The sequence below is a fragment of the Panthera uncia genome (genome assembly GCF_023721935.1).
Source record: "Panthera uncia isolate 11264 chromosome C1 unlocalized genomic scaffold, Puncia_PCG_1.0 HiC_scaffold_4, whole genome shotgun sequence".
In the NCBI taxonomy this organism is placed as follows: domain Eukaryota; kingdom Metazoa; phylum Chordata; class Mammalia; order Carnivora; family Felidae; genus Panthera; species Panthera uncia.
In genome coordinates, this window is record NW_026057585.1 from 89,640,325 (window position 1) to 89,655,850 (window position 15,526).

Genomic DNA, 15,526 nt, shown 5'->3' on the forward strand with positions numbered 1-15,526 from the left:
GTTTCCTGAATGGTGTCTGTCAAGGAATTCAGAGAAATGGAATGTGTTCGCGTGCGTGTGTGTGTGTTGTGTGTGTGTGTGTGTGTGTGTGTGTGTGTAGACGCACGCACGCATGCAGTCCCACCCATCCCACCCCTCTCTTTTCTCTTTGGATCCAGACTTTCACTGAAATTTCTACCAGGTCACTGGCTGTCTGAGGAGATAACAGATCAGAGAGACTGTAATGACCACACACAAGAAGGAATGCAGTCTTTGTCTAAAATTCACTAAACAAACAGATGACTGCAACACTGACAATCCCTCACAAAGGGAGAGAATCTGATATCCAGAGTTACACATTACAGTATTCCAGATGTTTAGTTGTCAACAAAAACAATTAGAAAGCATATAAAGAAACAGGAAAATGTGACTCATTCACAAGAAAAAAGAACTGACAGAAAAAAGTATTCCTGAGGAAGCCCAAACGTTGGACATCCCAGATGAGGAATTTAAATTAACTGCTTTCTATATGCTCAAATTGCTGATGGAATCCATGGACAAAGAACTAAAGGAAATCAGGAGAATGATGTATGGTCAAATGGGGACTTTCAAGAAGGAGGTAGAAATTATAAAAATGAACCAAATAGAAATTCTGTAACTAAAAATTTGTAGTGGCTAAAATGAAAAGAAAAATTCACTAGAGGGGTCCAACAATAGATTTGATGGGGCAGAAGAAAGAATCAGCAAACCTGAATATAGAGCAGTTGAAATTGCTCAGTCGGTCAGAAGTCACTGACTTGTCACTAAGTTGCTGCCATGGAAATCCATCTTTAATTTTTGAAATGAAATTTTTAGCATGGTTATATGAAATTATGAGTATCACCAAATTTTTAAAATAAAATCCCCATAGTTTATTTTCTTAAATAAACTTTATAATAATACATAGTGGAAAATTAATTCATTAAACACATAAAGGAGACTTTTAAAGAAGAAATTGCTCAGTCTGAGGAGCAGAAAGAAAAGGGAATCAAGAATAATGAACAGCACCTGGGGACCTATGGGACAGCATCAAACATAACAACATGAGCATTAGAGAGTCTCAGAAGGGAGAAGAGAGAGGAAGGGGCAGAAAAAATACTTGAAGATATAATAGCCAAAAACTTCACGAATTTGATCAAAGATCGGAAGTTACATATCCAGGAATTTCAGTGAACTCCAAACAAGATAATCTCAAATCTCCAAATGAGATTTACTCCGAGATATTTTACAGTAAAACTTTTGAAAGACAAAGACAAAAAAAAAAAAAATCTTTACAGCAACGAGAAAGAAGTGACTTGTCATGTACAAAGAATCCTCAGTAAGAGCCAACAGCCAGTTTGTCATCAGAAACCATGGAAGTCAAGGAGCACCTGGGTGGCTCAGTTGGTTAAGGTCTAACTCTTGTTTTCGGCTCAGGTCATGTTCTCATGGTATGTGAGTTCAAGCCCTGTGTGGGGCTCTGTGCTTGGGATTCTGTGTCTCCCTCTCTGCCCCTCTCCCACTCATGCTTTCTCTGTCTATCAAAAATAAATAAATAAATATTTAAAAAATAAATAAACATTTAAAAATAAAATACTTTAGAAAATAAAATGCTAATAAATGGTAAAGACATAATAGGATGAAAAATTTTTTTAACAATTCAAGGTAGTTTTTTCTTTGTGTATCTGGGGAAGGTATAGGAGGAATATATCAAAGTGTTCAAAGGTATTAGAGAAAAGCTTGTGCTAATAATCTTTAATATTTTAATCTGTGGCTTCTGCATAGTGAAGCTTCATAAAGTAAAGCATAGTTACATATCACATTGCCTTATACCCTTGAGAATTACCAATAATTTTGATTATTTTTTTAACTACCCATCTAAAAATTGAACAATTTTGACATATTCTTTTTCGATATATAGTATATATGTACAATCATAATTTTATGTACATGTATCAGAATGGCATAAAAAATCATCAAATTTTCAAGTGAAGTATTATAATTATTTTAAGTTTTATTTCTTTATTTTGAGAGAGAGCATGAGCAGGGTGTGAGGGACATAGGGAGAGAGTGAGTCCCAAGTAAGCTCTGTGCTGTCAGTGTGGAACCCGATGCAGGGCTCAAACTCACAAACCCTGAGATCATGACCTGAGACGAAATCAAGAGTCGGATGGATGATGTTTAACTGACTGAGCCACCCAGGCGCCCCATAAAACATTACTTTTTAAAAATTGAGGTGAAATTCCTATAACATCCAGTTAGCCATTTTATTTTTTTTTCCAATTAACCATTTTAAATTGTATAATTCAGTGGCATTTACTGTATTCACAATGTTGTGTGACCACCACCTAAAATATTCTTACTGCAGAAGAACTGTCAAAAATTTAGTCATCTGAAGGTTGAGAATCCCAATCAGGCTCTGCGCAGAGCCCCGTGCCGGGCTCGATCTCACCAACTGTGAGATCATGACCTGAGCCGAAATCAAGAGTCGGACTTTTAACCAACCGAGCCACCCAGGCACCCTGAGAAGATTTTTTGTATAATAGCAGTTACATAATTGGAGTTTTTCTATGTGTTTTTTTTTTTAATGTTTATTTTAGAGAGAGAGAGAGAGAGAGAGTGTGCATGCAGGTGGGGGAGATACAGAGACAGAGACAGACAGACAGAAGGACAGAATCCAAAGCAGGCTCTGGGCTCTGAGCTCTCAGCTCAGTGCGAGGCTGGAACTCACTGACTGCGAGATCATGACCTGAGCCAAAGTCGGACGTTTAACCGACTGATCCACCAAGGTGCCCCAATTAGAGATCTTTTTTTATTCTTCTTTTTTTTTTTTTCTATTAAATGAAGAGATAGCTCTTCCCATAACCCTTTGAGTTGTCTTTCTTTAGATGTGTCCTGTGGTCAGATGGTTTTCAATTCAGGATTAAATTACCTCCTGGAAAATTTGGTATGTCATGTCTGTGAATTTTTTTTGCCCATGTGTAAGTACAATGGGAGCAACTGAGATGCTTATACTTTGTACCACTGGCATCAGGATCATAAAAGAAGCTGAGATTGGTGTGTGAGCAGCACTGTGTTTTGCAGTGGAAACAGTGAGTGGTCCCTGCTGGGAAGGGGCTTTTCCTTTCAGGTTAGTGGGTGACCTACCACTACCTACCAGACGTATGTTCCTGGAGCCCTGTTGGTGCCCAGTGCAGTGCACATGTTTAGTCATTGAGCCCTTGGAATTGACTGAGGTTGGTGGTAGTCTTCCCACCTCAGGATAGGTTCTCCTGGTAGAAGTGGCTGAGTTGGAATTGTACCTCCATCCCTCACCCCCAACCTCACCCCCATCTCTGACTCTAGAGTCCACATATCTGTGCTCCATCAAGCTGCTTCTTGTGGGGCCTAAGACTTACAGACGTGGTAGAGTGAGCCAGTGTTCTGGGAGAATTTGAAAGCATGTACACTTGTGTTTATGCTTTTCAGGGCCATTGTCATGGATGTGAGACAATAGTCAAATAACTCTTCTCAGGTATTTAAGAACAAAATGAGAGTAGCCTTGGGCTACCAGGATCTGAGGATGGGAACAGTGAAGCCAGTGCTCCTCACAGGGCTGAAGAGCTCTCTGCATGTGTGTAGGGTGCTTCCAGGGGCCCCAATGCCTGCCCGCCGCATGCTGTTAACGGTGTGTGGATGGTCCTCTGAAGGCTGAGGCGAAGGCATTTCTGCACTGGGTTAGACTCACACAGGCCATGATGATGTGGTTCATTGAAGTAACTACATATTTACAGTCATTCTCCCTTCCAGAATATTCAGTCCTTTGAAATTGAATGATTTGTGTGGGAAAACGATCTTTCATGCAATACTGATAAAACCCTTTTATTTTTTATCTTTTTTTTTTTTTAATGTTTATTTATTTTTGAGAGAGAGAGAGAAAGAGACAGAGCTTGAGAGGGGAAGGGCCAGAGAGAGAGGGAGACACAGAATCTGAAGCAGGTTCCAGGCCCCGAGCTGTCAGCACAGAGCCCGATGCGGGGCTCGAACTCACAGGCTGCGAGATCATGACCTGAGCCGAAGTCGGACGCTTAACCAACTGAGCCACCCAGGCACCCCAAACCCTTCATTTTTATTGTCCTCCCTACAATACACTGTGTTCAGGAATTTTACAATGTGGTCTCATTTCTCTTACTTGGATCACAATGGTGTTTGAAGGACATAACCAAAATTAGATTTTTTTTTAAACATTTTTTTTTTTAATTTTTTTTAACGTTTATTTATTTTTGAGACAGAGAGAGACAGAGCATGAATGGGGGAGGGTCAGAGAGAGGGAGACACAGAATTTGAAACAGGCTCCGGGCTCTGAGCTGTCAGCACAGGGGCCCGATGCGGGGCTCGAACTCACGGACCGCGAGATCGTGACCTGAGCCGAAGTCGGCGCTCAACCGACTGAGCCACCCAGGCGCCCCCAAAATTAGATTTTTGACAGTGGTTCTGTGGCAGTGCTGATACTAAACCATAGGCTACAGAAGGAATTAAGTTGTAATTTAACTAGTAATCCTGCCCTGCCTTAGAGCTATATCACTGCTGAGAGCAAGACTGAAGCTCAGAATGATTTGGAGGTGGTCGTAGCCACAGAGATAATTCTCGGGGTTTTGTTGATTTGTTGTTTTTAAAGAGAATCTGAGATAGACAGTATAAAAAGTTGGAGAAATATTCAAGAAAGATAGTGGAGTAATAATCTTTCAGAACTATAAATAAAAATTGGCTTCTACTGATCATTTCGATCCCGTGTAAAATAGAAGATATAGCCCATGACTTTGTTTTCCTCTCAGGGTGTTACTAATACTGACTTATATTAATACATATAACATTTTATGTTTCAGAAGTTGGACTTTATAGAGTCTGACAGTTCCTGTTCCTCTGAAGCACTTTCAAAAAAAGAACTCTCTGCTGAAGAGCTATATAAGCGACTCGAGAAACTCATTATTGAAGACAAAGCAAATGATGAACAGATCTTTGACTGGGTAGAGGTATAGAGATTATGTCATCTTCCCTGATATCTCTGCAAGAAAGATTTTTGTGGGATCCCTTTAATTCACATACAGGCTTATCTCACAGATAGTGAGGGTTCCTTCCGTTCCAGACTGAACACAATTAAACGAATAGTGCAATAAAGCGAGTCAAATGAATGTTTTGTTTTCCCAGTGCATGTAAAAGTGATGTTCACACAATACTGTAGTCTGCTAAGTGTGCAATAACATTATATCTTTTAAAAATGTATATAATACCTTAAAAAGTACTTTATTGCTATACAAATGCTAACCATCATCTGAGCTTTCAGTGAGTCATAATCAGTGATGACAGGTCATTGTAACAAATACAATAATAATAAAAATGTTTGAAATACTGTGAGAGTTACCAAAATGTGACACAGAGACCCGAAGTGAGCGACTACTGTTGGAAAAATGGATGGCACCCTTAGAATTTCTTGATACATCAAGAACCTTCAACCTTCACTTTATAAAAAGTACAGTATCACTGAAGTACAGTAAAGCGAAGCGCAATAAACCAAGTATGCCTATACCTTCTCTTTCACTTCATAGGAGTATTTAACTTTAATGGAGTTCGGTTTTATGTTTTCATCTATGTGTATTTGAAACTATAAGACTTTTTTTATTCTTAACAAGATTTACAGCCTTTAGGAAGGCAAGTAAAACTATTCAAAACAGAAGCCATTTTTCTGGATCTCATTAGTTCAGGATATACCCTACATTTTACTATTCAAAATATAAATTTTTTTTCTAAATGTGCTTGCATTTTAAATAATATTTTGGATAAAATCAGTAAACAATATGTAATTATTATGAATTGTGTTGGCTTTCATCTTCATATTAATGCTTCCTTCTGAAAATTTTGAACCTTACTTTGTGGAATCTATTGATCATGTCTCTTTTTAAATCTGGTACTGCATTCCTTTAGTAATTCTTGTTTATATAAGTATATTTTATTTGTACACATTTTCCATGGGATCATAAAATAATCCAAGTTGAAAGAAAGCCATGGAGGGCTAATGTCCCCTCCCTCTTGTATAAAACCTCTTTTGTAGTCCTTGTAAATGGGTTGTTTCTTTATCCTCTCTCAGACATTGAGTAAAAAATGAAGTTTCTGATAATTTGGGGGTTTTGTTTGTGTTTATAGATTTCTTCTTACTATTTTTAGATTTTTTTAAAAATTTTTAATGTTTCTTTTTGAGAGAGAGAAAGAACATGAGTGGGGGAGGGACAGAGAGAAAGAGGGAGACAGAATCCAAAGCAGGTTCCAGGCTCTGAGCTGTTAGCACAGAGCCCAACTCAGGGCTCAGACACGAACTGCGAGATCGTCACCTGAGCCAAAGTTGGACACTTAAGCAACTGAGCAACCCAGGCGCCCCTAAATTATTTTTTTAAGTAATCTCTACTCCCAACATGGGGCTCAAATTAATGGCTCTGAGATCAAGAGTCACATGTTCTTCCAACTGAGCCAACCAGGCACCCCTAGTTTAACGGGTTTTTTTAGTCAGTTTTCCTCCATGTCCTTATAAGATAAATCTATTCTGTCACCCAGCTGGGAATCTTTTAATTAATTGTAATAGTTTATTCTTATATCCCTGTCTCTCTCTCTAGGTTCTTTCATCCTTTCTTGAAATCTTAATATCCACCCCTTCATCTGGTTACCCTTATCCAAACATAGCCTGGATTTTCAATATCCCTCTCACAAGTGACATGTGCAAATTGAGCACGATTGCCAGATGTGATCCAACATTCGGAGTTAGGCAGTGCTGTTGCCTTTTTTGTTTTGGACTCTTTGCTTTTGGCAGGCTCACCACACTGAACGCAGATTGCTCTTTCAGTCATATAGTACCCATTCTTTTATATTCTAACAGTTGAGTCATCTCTCCCATCTGGAGCTTACCGCATTGGTTTTTGAACCAGAATGGAGCTTTTAAAATTTATTGCTGCTTATGTTCATCTTCTTAAATTAGATACAAGTTTTTGTCTGTCAGGACATTTTAGATTCTGACTTGTTCATAAAATTTCCTTGCCATCTTTTTCACTTTGTATCCCCCATGCATTCATTAGTATGCCAACTTTATCCTCATCCAAGTTAGGGGCAAAATGTGTGAATGGGGTAGGGCCGGGGACAAAGTAGCATCCTTTTGGGGACAAGATCCCACCCCCAATCCCATGGGTGTCGTTAACCTGTTTATTATTTCACATCATTCTGCTGTCTATTTCACCTTTTCACCATGCCCATGAGGAGACAGTTATCATTAAATAATTTGTCAAATACCTTGCTGAAGTCCAGAGAATGTATGCTTATATCTTTCTGAGCTACCATATACTAACCAAATCAGAAAAGGATTGCAGGTTGGTTTAGCATCTCTTGTTTTTCATGTACTTACTTATTTATTCCTCTTGGTGTAACCATCTCTTTCCTCTCTAAGACTTTTAACCCATTGTTGCAGAAGTTAGCATAGAATCGGCATCTGGCTTTCTGGTATGTTATTGACATGCCTTATTTTCAATTTTAGAAATCAAGTTAGTGTTTACATATTTAACATTATTCTCTCTCGCCATGATTTTTCATAGATCACCCTCACTTCAGCCATTTGGTCTTTTATGTTTTCATGTATTGCAAAATGATACTATTTCCACCTCTTCATTTATGTTGGGCTTCACTTTTTTATATCATTATTCTGCCTATTCTAGACCAACAAGTATTCTCCTTAAAGAGAAGACAAAGGGTAAATTTCACTGAATGTAAATTATACTAATAAAGACTTTCAAAAAGGAGGGAGCAAACAAAAATGCAATAGTAGCTGAGCTCACAATACATGAAAAGATTTGTCACTCTGTATTTGGTACCAGTATTATGTAAATCTGATTTTCCTTAATCTAACCTGGTTAGCAAACCCATCTTTCTTCTTGTTCTTGCCCATTTTCGTTAACATCTTTGCTTAATCTGAAGTGTTTCTGACATTATTCTTCAGGTCTATTCTATTCTTGAATATTAGAATTACAATATTTAGCTTTATATGGTGGAAGACATATGCAATTTGTTTCTTTTTTTTTTTTTAATTTTTTTTACATTTATTTATTTTTGAGAGAGAGAGAGAGAGAGAGAGAGACAGAGCACAAGTGGGGGAGGGACAGAGAGAGGAGGAGACACAGAATCCGAAGCAGGCTCCAGGCTCCGGGCTGTCAGCACAGAGCCCATCATGGGGCTCGAACTCACAAACCGTGAGATCATGACTTGAGCTGAAGTCAGATGCTTAACTGACTGAGCCACCCAGGTGCCCCGCAGTTTGTTTCTTTATAACAAAAGAAAGGCAAATGGTTTGGAAGTCGTATTTATTATCTAATTATATTTAGCTAATTTGTTAATTTTTTTCAGACTCTACTTGAAATCTGAGTATTTGGGAATTTCAAATGATACTCAGTACTTGAAATAGCTCTGTCAGCCTGTTTATAAAGTACTGTTGAGCCAACAAGTAATGGTGTGTTTTTATTCTCTCACTTGTTCTTCAAAAATGATTGTTCAGACTTTGCAAAAGTAATGTCAGGGCCTAGACCAGTCTGGCTTCAGTCTGAATAAAGTTGTTGGTTTTTTTTAAGAGGTCTAAACCAGTAACCCACTATATAACACATAAATCATCAAATCTTTTATATGTGGCATTTGCCCCATCCTGTCCCTATCCTCAGCTGTTAGCAGTGGCACCACATGTTTCTGTTCTCTTGGAAAAGATTGGTAATGAAACCTCTTCCTGTAACACAGCCCTCCACATGCAGAGAGCGGCTGGTGTCCTGCAGAGCTGGCCATCGGACTCGTTAACCCCTCTCTGCTCTCACCAAGTGATATTCAAAGTTAGGCATTCGACAAAGAGAGACCTGCTCGTTAATCTGTGTCAGTTTTACAATTCACAAACATTTAACTGATCTCCCAATATCTTTGAAATTCTTCGCTTTATGACACAGAGGTTTATAATGACACCCTAATTTTTTTTCCTGGCCAGTCATTTTAAGGCTGACCCTTCCAGTGGAAAATAGTATGCTGTGCTATTAAAAGAAGCTGACACAAGCATTAATTCTTCACAGGCATAAGGAACATAAACTCTGGAAAATGTATGAAATACCTGCCTAGAAAATGTCTCCTTTTGTTTGTTTTCCTTTTGGTACTCACACGGTTTATACAGTGTTTTATAGCAAGAAGATAGGATCTTTTTTTTTCTTTTTTAAGAAGATCTTAAGAGAAATAAACTAAAAACCAAATTTGAGGCCCATTTATTCAACTTATCTCTAAATACATTTTTTCTGCCATCCTTAGAAAAGATGAACAGTTTTCTCACCACCTGAAGGATTCGAGACAATGCTTGAGTTTGATCTCTAGTTCACATTAAAATTAAGATCAAAAAGCAATGTTAGCACATCTAAAAATGATTACACTATTCAGAAAAGTCTTTAAAACACACTATGGTGTGGTGTAATGCTTTCAAATTTATACGTTCTGATAGAATTAATCTTAATAGGGATTATTTATTGAGGAAGAAAAATGTTTTTAAATGGTTGTAGTTCCAAATGTACATAGTACACAGCACTATATAATTGAATCAGCAAAGTATAGGCAGCAGTGAGCTCCTTGAAAATTAAATGCTGCTACTGAGAACATTTTCGGACAGAACTGGTAGTAGCCCAAGTATTTTCCAGTGAATCAGAAGATTAATTTTTACAAGAAGGTTGAATACGACCCCATCTACCCCTAGTGCCAGATGAAGCCTGGTTTAGGGGGATGTATTTCTCTGATATGCAAGGGTACCTTTAACTGTTGCATTTACTTTTGATTTCAGGCTAATTTAGATGAAAGCCAGATGAGTTCACCTACATTCCTTAGAGCTTTAATGACAGCTGTTTGTAAAGCAGCTATTATAGGTAAGTAACATCTCTGAAGACAGCTCTTAACATCTAAATCCCCAGTATGTTAACTGTTGATGACATGGGTCTGAGTTTATATTGTCTTCAAAGTTTTCCCTGTGCATGAGTACCCTTTCTGTCTACAGTGGCCGACTTTCTCAAGCAGGGGGATACATAGCTGCTGTGCCTGTAGAGAGCCCAGATCTGAGCAGCTACCATATGCCTTGTATTCTTCAATTCAACAGAAACGGGTGCATGCTGCTTGGGCTGTTTCCTACTCTGTTGTATTTTTCTTTGCCTTTACCTTTCACCTCCAGTATGCAAAGCCTCCTCCGTCTTCCATTCAAGAGTTATAACGAATGGGTTGAATATTCTAACCTAATATCAACAAAGGACTAATTGCAACAGAAAAGCTTTTTTATATAAATACACATATGAGAAAAGAAAACACCAGTTGTTTCTTTTGCTTTATGTTGACCTTTATGTCTTATGATAAGACAGTGTCACTGAATGTTAATTACATAGGTAGTTAGGATTACGATTGGTAGAAACCCTACGTATTTCTAGCTGCATATCGTATTTAACAGTATTGAGTGAGATCATCTATCTAGCCTCAGATAGAAATTCACATTTCTTTCACTGCAGTGGGAAAAAAATCCATTAGCTCAAAATTTGTTCAGAATTTCAGGTCTGTCATCATTTTAGAAGATAGCTTCGGAATTATAATTTAAGATTTTCTGTCAGATGAATGTTTTTACAATGTTAGGTCTTCAATGAGGTAAATAACAAGCTAATAGAAAGTCTTTATAAAAACATCTTAAGTCATTTCCAGTATCAGTGGAACAGTAAAACTTTGGTGTTTTAAAATCACTGTTGGAAAGTATAAGAGCTGCTTTTAAAAACACAGTTGTGTCCTAGTGCTAACTTAGAAAGGAAATAAAACCTTCTGCTTCTTGGCACTGAGGACACTTTCCTCAGCCTCTTTTTCTTGTGCCTTTTCCCTAAAAGGCCTAGATTGTATGTGTTGTTTTCCACTGTCACAGTTAGTCCTCACCCTCCTAGAAATAGTAAAATGGTTGTTTTACCCTTCTGAAAAGATTTGCACTGTCCCTTTGATCCCCTTTTTAATGTTTCTTTTGTAATTTGGAATGTCACAAAATCACTGTCCCTATTTCATTACGATTAAAGATAAAGAATTGGGTGCACTAGTTTTTAGGGAGTGCAGCACTCAAAATACATCCCCCCGCCATGTATTTTAATTATTTCAGAAAGAACGTCCCATTTGTAATTTCAGAATATCTTAGATTTCAAAATCTTTTCCTTGGACCCCTTTACTTCTACTTTCCTTGTAGTCACATGCCTTATCAACTCAGAAAATTCAAAATGGCTACGTGTTAACTCCTAAATGTAACGCTTAGTTCTTGTATTGCCTCTAGCCGACTGTTCTACCTTCCGAGTGGACACTGCTGTTATCAAGCAGAGAGTGCCGATCTTACTCAAGTACCTAGACTCAGATACGGAGAAGGAACTGCAAGCACTTTATGCACTACAAGCATCAATAGTAAAACTTGATCAACCTGCCAGTAAGCTTATGACCTCTTCTTACAATTCACCTAACCAGTGGGTTAGATTTATCCAGGGCAAGACTTCGGAGATGAACAGTGATTAATGGAAGAATCACTACTAACAAAAACTCACTTAACCAACAACTTTAATAAACCTGAATTTTGGGGTACTTGACTTTTATGAGAAAGTCGAAATAAGAAAACTAGTTTATATTAGAAATTGAATCCTTATTCTAGGGCAGGTCTGCTTAAGAATACTTTCTTCAGTGATGGAAATGTGTCTGTACTGAGCAGTATTCACTTAGGCACTTGGATCTGGCTGTTGTGACTAAGGAGCTTAATTTTAAATGTTGTTTAATTTAAGTGTAAATAACCCCATGGTTAGTGGCTACCCCGTTAGACAAGGCAGGTCTAGAGCATCTCGGTGTTAGCATACATGCATTACAGTCTTTCACCTTCTTTGGCACAGGTCTTAGTAATGAAAAAGGATGATATTTCTTCAGAATCCTCAGACACCCAACAAAGACATTAAGGTGTTCTGGACTAGTTTGCACTTTAGGGTTATGATTCTTTGCTAACCAGACACGTGAGGTAACCTGAACCACCAAGTCTTAGTGATACTGGTAAAGTAACTGAAATATATTAAATCTTTTTTTTTTTTTTTTAAAGTTTATTTATTTTGAGAGAGAGAAAGAGAGCACAGGGAAAATGCAGAGAGAGAATCCCAGGCAGGTTCTACTCAATGCAGAACCCGATGTGGGGCTTGATGTCATGAACTGTGAGATCGTGACCTGAGCCAAAATCAAGAGTTGGATGCTTAACAGACTGAGCCACCCAGGAGCCCCTGAATTGTATTAAATCTTGAAAATTAAGTTGACACTTGTGAAAGTATAGTAGTACAGGGCAGTTTTAGAGGTGACATTGAAGTAATTCTTTGGCACTTCCTAAGGTTGGGTTTGTTTTTGAGGCTTTCCTTCTTTCCTAGTGCTTATGACTCTCCCTGGGAGATGAAGGAAAAGATTGAAACAAATCATCCTCACACTGTAACTGAAGAGACATCATCTAAATCTGAATCAGAGAATTAACTGACTTTGTGTTCTCTTTCTCAAGACCTTGAAGGGTCATTTAACATCATGGCTTCCTTTTTCTGTTCTTACAGGATGAGGACTTGTTAACTTTTCAAGAGGTGAAATTGATGCTGTATGCTCAACCAAATTAAAGTATCTCCCATAATTATCAGCTTTAATCATCCCTGGAGAGATGCGTATTTCTAGATTCACCATTGTAGAATCCTGGCCACTTGTTTCTACTTCCCCATAGACCAACCAGAGTTAAGAGAATGAAAAGTAATTTCAGTATTAGCTTAATTAATAAAATTACAAAGATAAATCTAAAGAAAAATTTTAGCCTGACTCATTCCAAGCCTAATATTTATTATCAATTATTTATGCCATTGCCTCCCTCCAGTAATATAAATGGAGGCTGATTTTAAATGCATTTAAGAGCCCGTAATGAAGGAATTAAAAATAAAGAATATATAAATCTGCCAATTTTCTCTTCTCTTTTTTTTAATTTTTTTTAACGTGTATTCATTTTTGAGAAACAGAAAACAGAGTGTGAGCTGGGGAGGGGCAGAGAGAGAGGGAGACAGAATCCAAAACAGGCTCCAGGCTCTGAGCTGTCAGCACAGAGCCCAATGTGGGACTCGAACTCACTGACCGTGAGATCATGACCTGAGCCACAGTCGGATGCTTAACTGACTGAGCCACCCAGGCGCCCCACCTTTCTCTTTTTTTCTGAACAATGATATAAGCTAAGTTTCCATCGTGGAAGCAAAACAGGATTACATTTGCCCAGATCGTCTGGGCATTGGAAACAATAGACTTGTTTCTCTGGATAAGATCCAGATGAGATAGTTTTTACCCATATTTTCCATACAAATTATTACTCTGTCAGTTTGAAAACAACATTAGAAGGGGAAAAGTGCCTTCTGCCTTTTCCTCCCCAAACTGTAAAAATTAATATATTTTTATTGTAAAATTTCAAACAGTGGAGAAATGTATAGAGAAGAGAGTAAAGTTACTTGTTACTCTTATATTTAATTTTTTTTTTAAGATTTTATTTTTTTTTTATTTTTATTATTTTATTTTTTAACATTTATTTATTTTTGAGACAAAGAGAGACAGAGCATGAACGGGGGAGGGGCAGAGAGAGAGGGAGACACAGAATCAGAAGCAGGCTCCAGGCTCTGGGCCATCAGCCCAGAGCCTGACGCGGGGCTCGAACTCACGGACCGCGAGATCGTGACCTGAGCTGAAGTCGGACGCTCAACCGACTGAGCCACCCAGGCGCCCCAAGATTTTATTTTTAAGTAATCTCTATGCCCAATTTGGGGCTCGAACTTACATCCCTGAGATGAGGAGTTGCATGCTGTACTGACTGAGCCAGCCGGGTGCCCTTGTATTTAATTTTTATAGTATATAGTTTGAGAACTATGTAATATCAAACACTTCAGCATTATCAGAAAATAGTTCTAATTGAACAAAATAATAACAGTAAAAATAATTTAGGTTGCTTAAATCTTTTTTCCTGTTCTTTAAACAAGTTGTTTTGCTATTACACTATCAGGAGGGAGTATGATGAATTGTCATTGGGTGCTAGGGGTATTAATGTGCATTCATTCATTCATTCATTCATCCCTTGGAAATACAGTAATTTACTTCACAACTATAGCGCCTCCAACACTGATGGTATATTCTTACTTCCTTGCAGATTTGCTACGGATGTTTTTTGATTGCCTATATGATGAGGAGGTGATCTCCGAGGATGCCTTCTACAAGTGGGAAAGCAGCAAGGACCCTGCAGAGCAGAATGGGAAGGGTGTAGCTCTGAAATCTGTCACTGCGTTCTTCACGTGGCTGCGGGAAGCAGAAGAGGAGTCTGAGGATAACTAAAGCTTCAAATACACAAAACGAAACAAAAGAAACAATTTAAGTATTTTTTTAAAAAGTTTCACGTCTTCGCCAATCACAGTGCAGCAAGGCCAATTCTCGCAGAAATCCCCACGTGTGCACGAGTGGGAGAGGGGAAAGAGAAAAAAGGTGATCATGGAGGAAAAAGGTACTGGAAAAAAGTAAACTTCAAACCTGAGGGCGGGAGCACTAAAACCAAAATACATGTATTATTTATAGAAAATATTTTCTGTTTTAATCTTTTCTTTTTAAACAAGGACTCATACTTTAAAAAAACACATCTGTTTAGCAAAAAAAAAAAAAAAAAAAGTTGAGAACTTTTAATTTATTTTAAGGACTGCAAATGCCAGTGTAATTTTTTAATTTGCAGTTTCTGTAAACAACTTGTATAATAGAAAAGCAGAGAAATAAATTTCCCTCCCCTTCAAATGCACCTCACGTTTGTTTTAAAGCATAGTAGTTAGTCCAGATTTAAGAAGGTTTGGGGTGAACAAGGTAAGAAAGATTTTTTTTTTTTTTTTTGGCATCAAATCTTTCTGCCTGCCTCTCAGCTTGCTTCAGAAAATTTTTAAAAAATCACCATAGTTATCAAAACATACATAACCTTGGAACAGAAGGAAATGCTGTGGACCAGAGAACTCCAAGAATTGTTTAAAAAATTTAAAAAAAAGTGCTACCCTGGGAAAAGTACTCTTAATACTTTTGAAATCTTTAGAGCAACTTTAAGGCTTGTAAATACATAGAACAAATATTTAAAAAAACAAAAAAACAAAAAGAAATTGACTCAATACTATTTCTTTTCACTTTCAAAATATAAAGAACAAAATAAAGACAAACATTGCAAGTTTAAAAGAAAGTAAAGTGACTTCTCCTTTTGACAGCTGCTGCATGTGTGCCCATCTCTGGGAGGTGCTATTTGTCGTCTAATCCAAATCACTCCTGAGGTTGTATGTGTGGATGCGTGCGTGCATGTGTGCGTGCGTGTGTGTGTATGTGTATCTACAGTGGGAAAAGGCAAGCTACTTTGTGGGTAAGGAGGGAACTTGTTCTTGGGTGGGAGAGC

The 15,526-nt window shown here is 37.8% G+C and overlaps 1 protein-coding gene across 18 annotated transcripts in view; it reads left to right on the forward strand.

The window, feature by feature from the left end:
• Positions 1-15,014, forward strand: part of EIF4G3 (eukaryotic translation initiation factor 4 gamma 3) — a 316,517-nt gene extending 301,503 nt beyond the window's left edge. For all 18 annotated transcript variants that reach the window (XM_049617900.1, XM_049617884.1, XM_049617888.1 and 15 more), the window contains 4 exons: positions 4,863-5,009; positions 9,863-9,944; positions 11,363-11,509; positions 14,264-15,014. In XM_049617900.1, the coding sequence (XP_049473857.1) occupies positions 4,863-5,009; positions 9,863-9,944; positions 11,363-11,509; positions 14,264-14,445 (558 nt within the window). In that variant the 3' untranslated portion in view covers positions 14,446-15,014. The remainder of the gene's footprint in view (positions 1-4,862; positions 5,010-9,862; positions 9,945-11,362; positions 11,510-14,263) is intronic.
• The last annotated feature ends 512 nt before the right edge of the window (positions 15,015-15,526 follow it).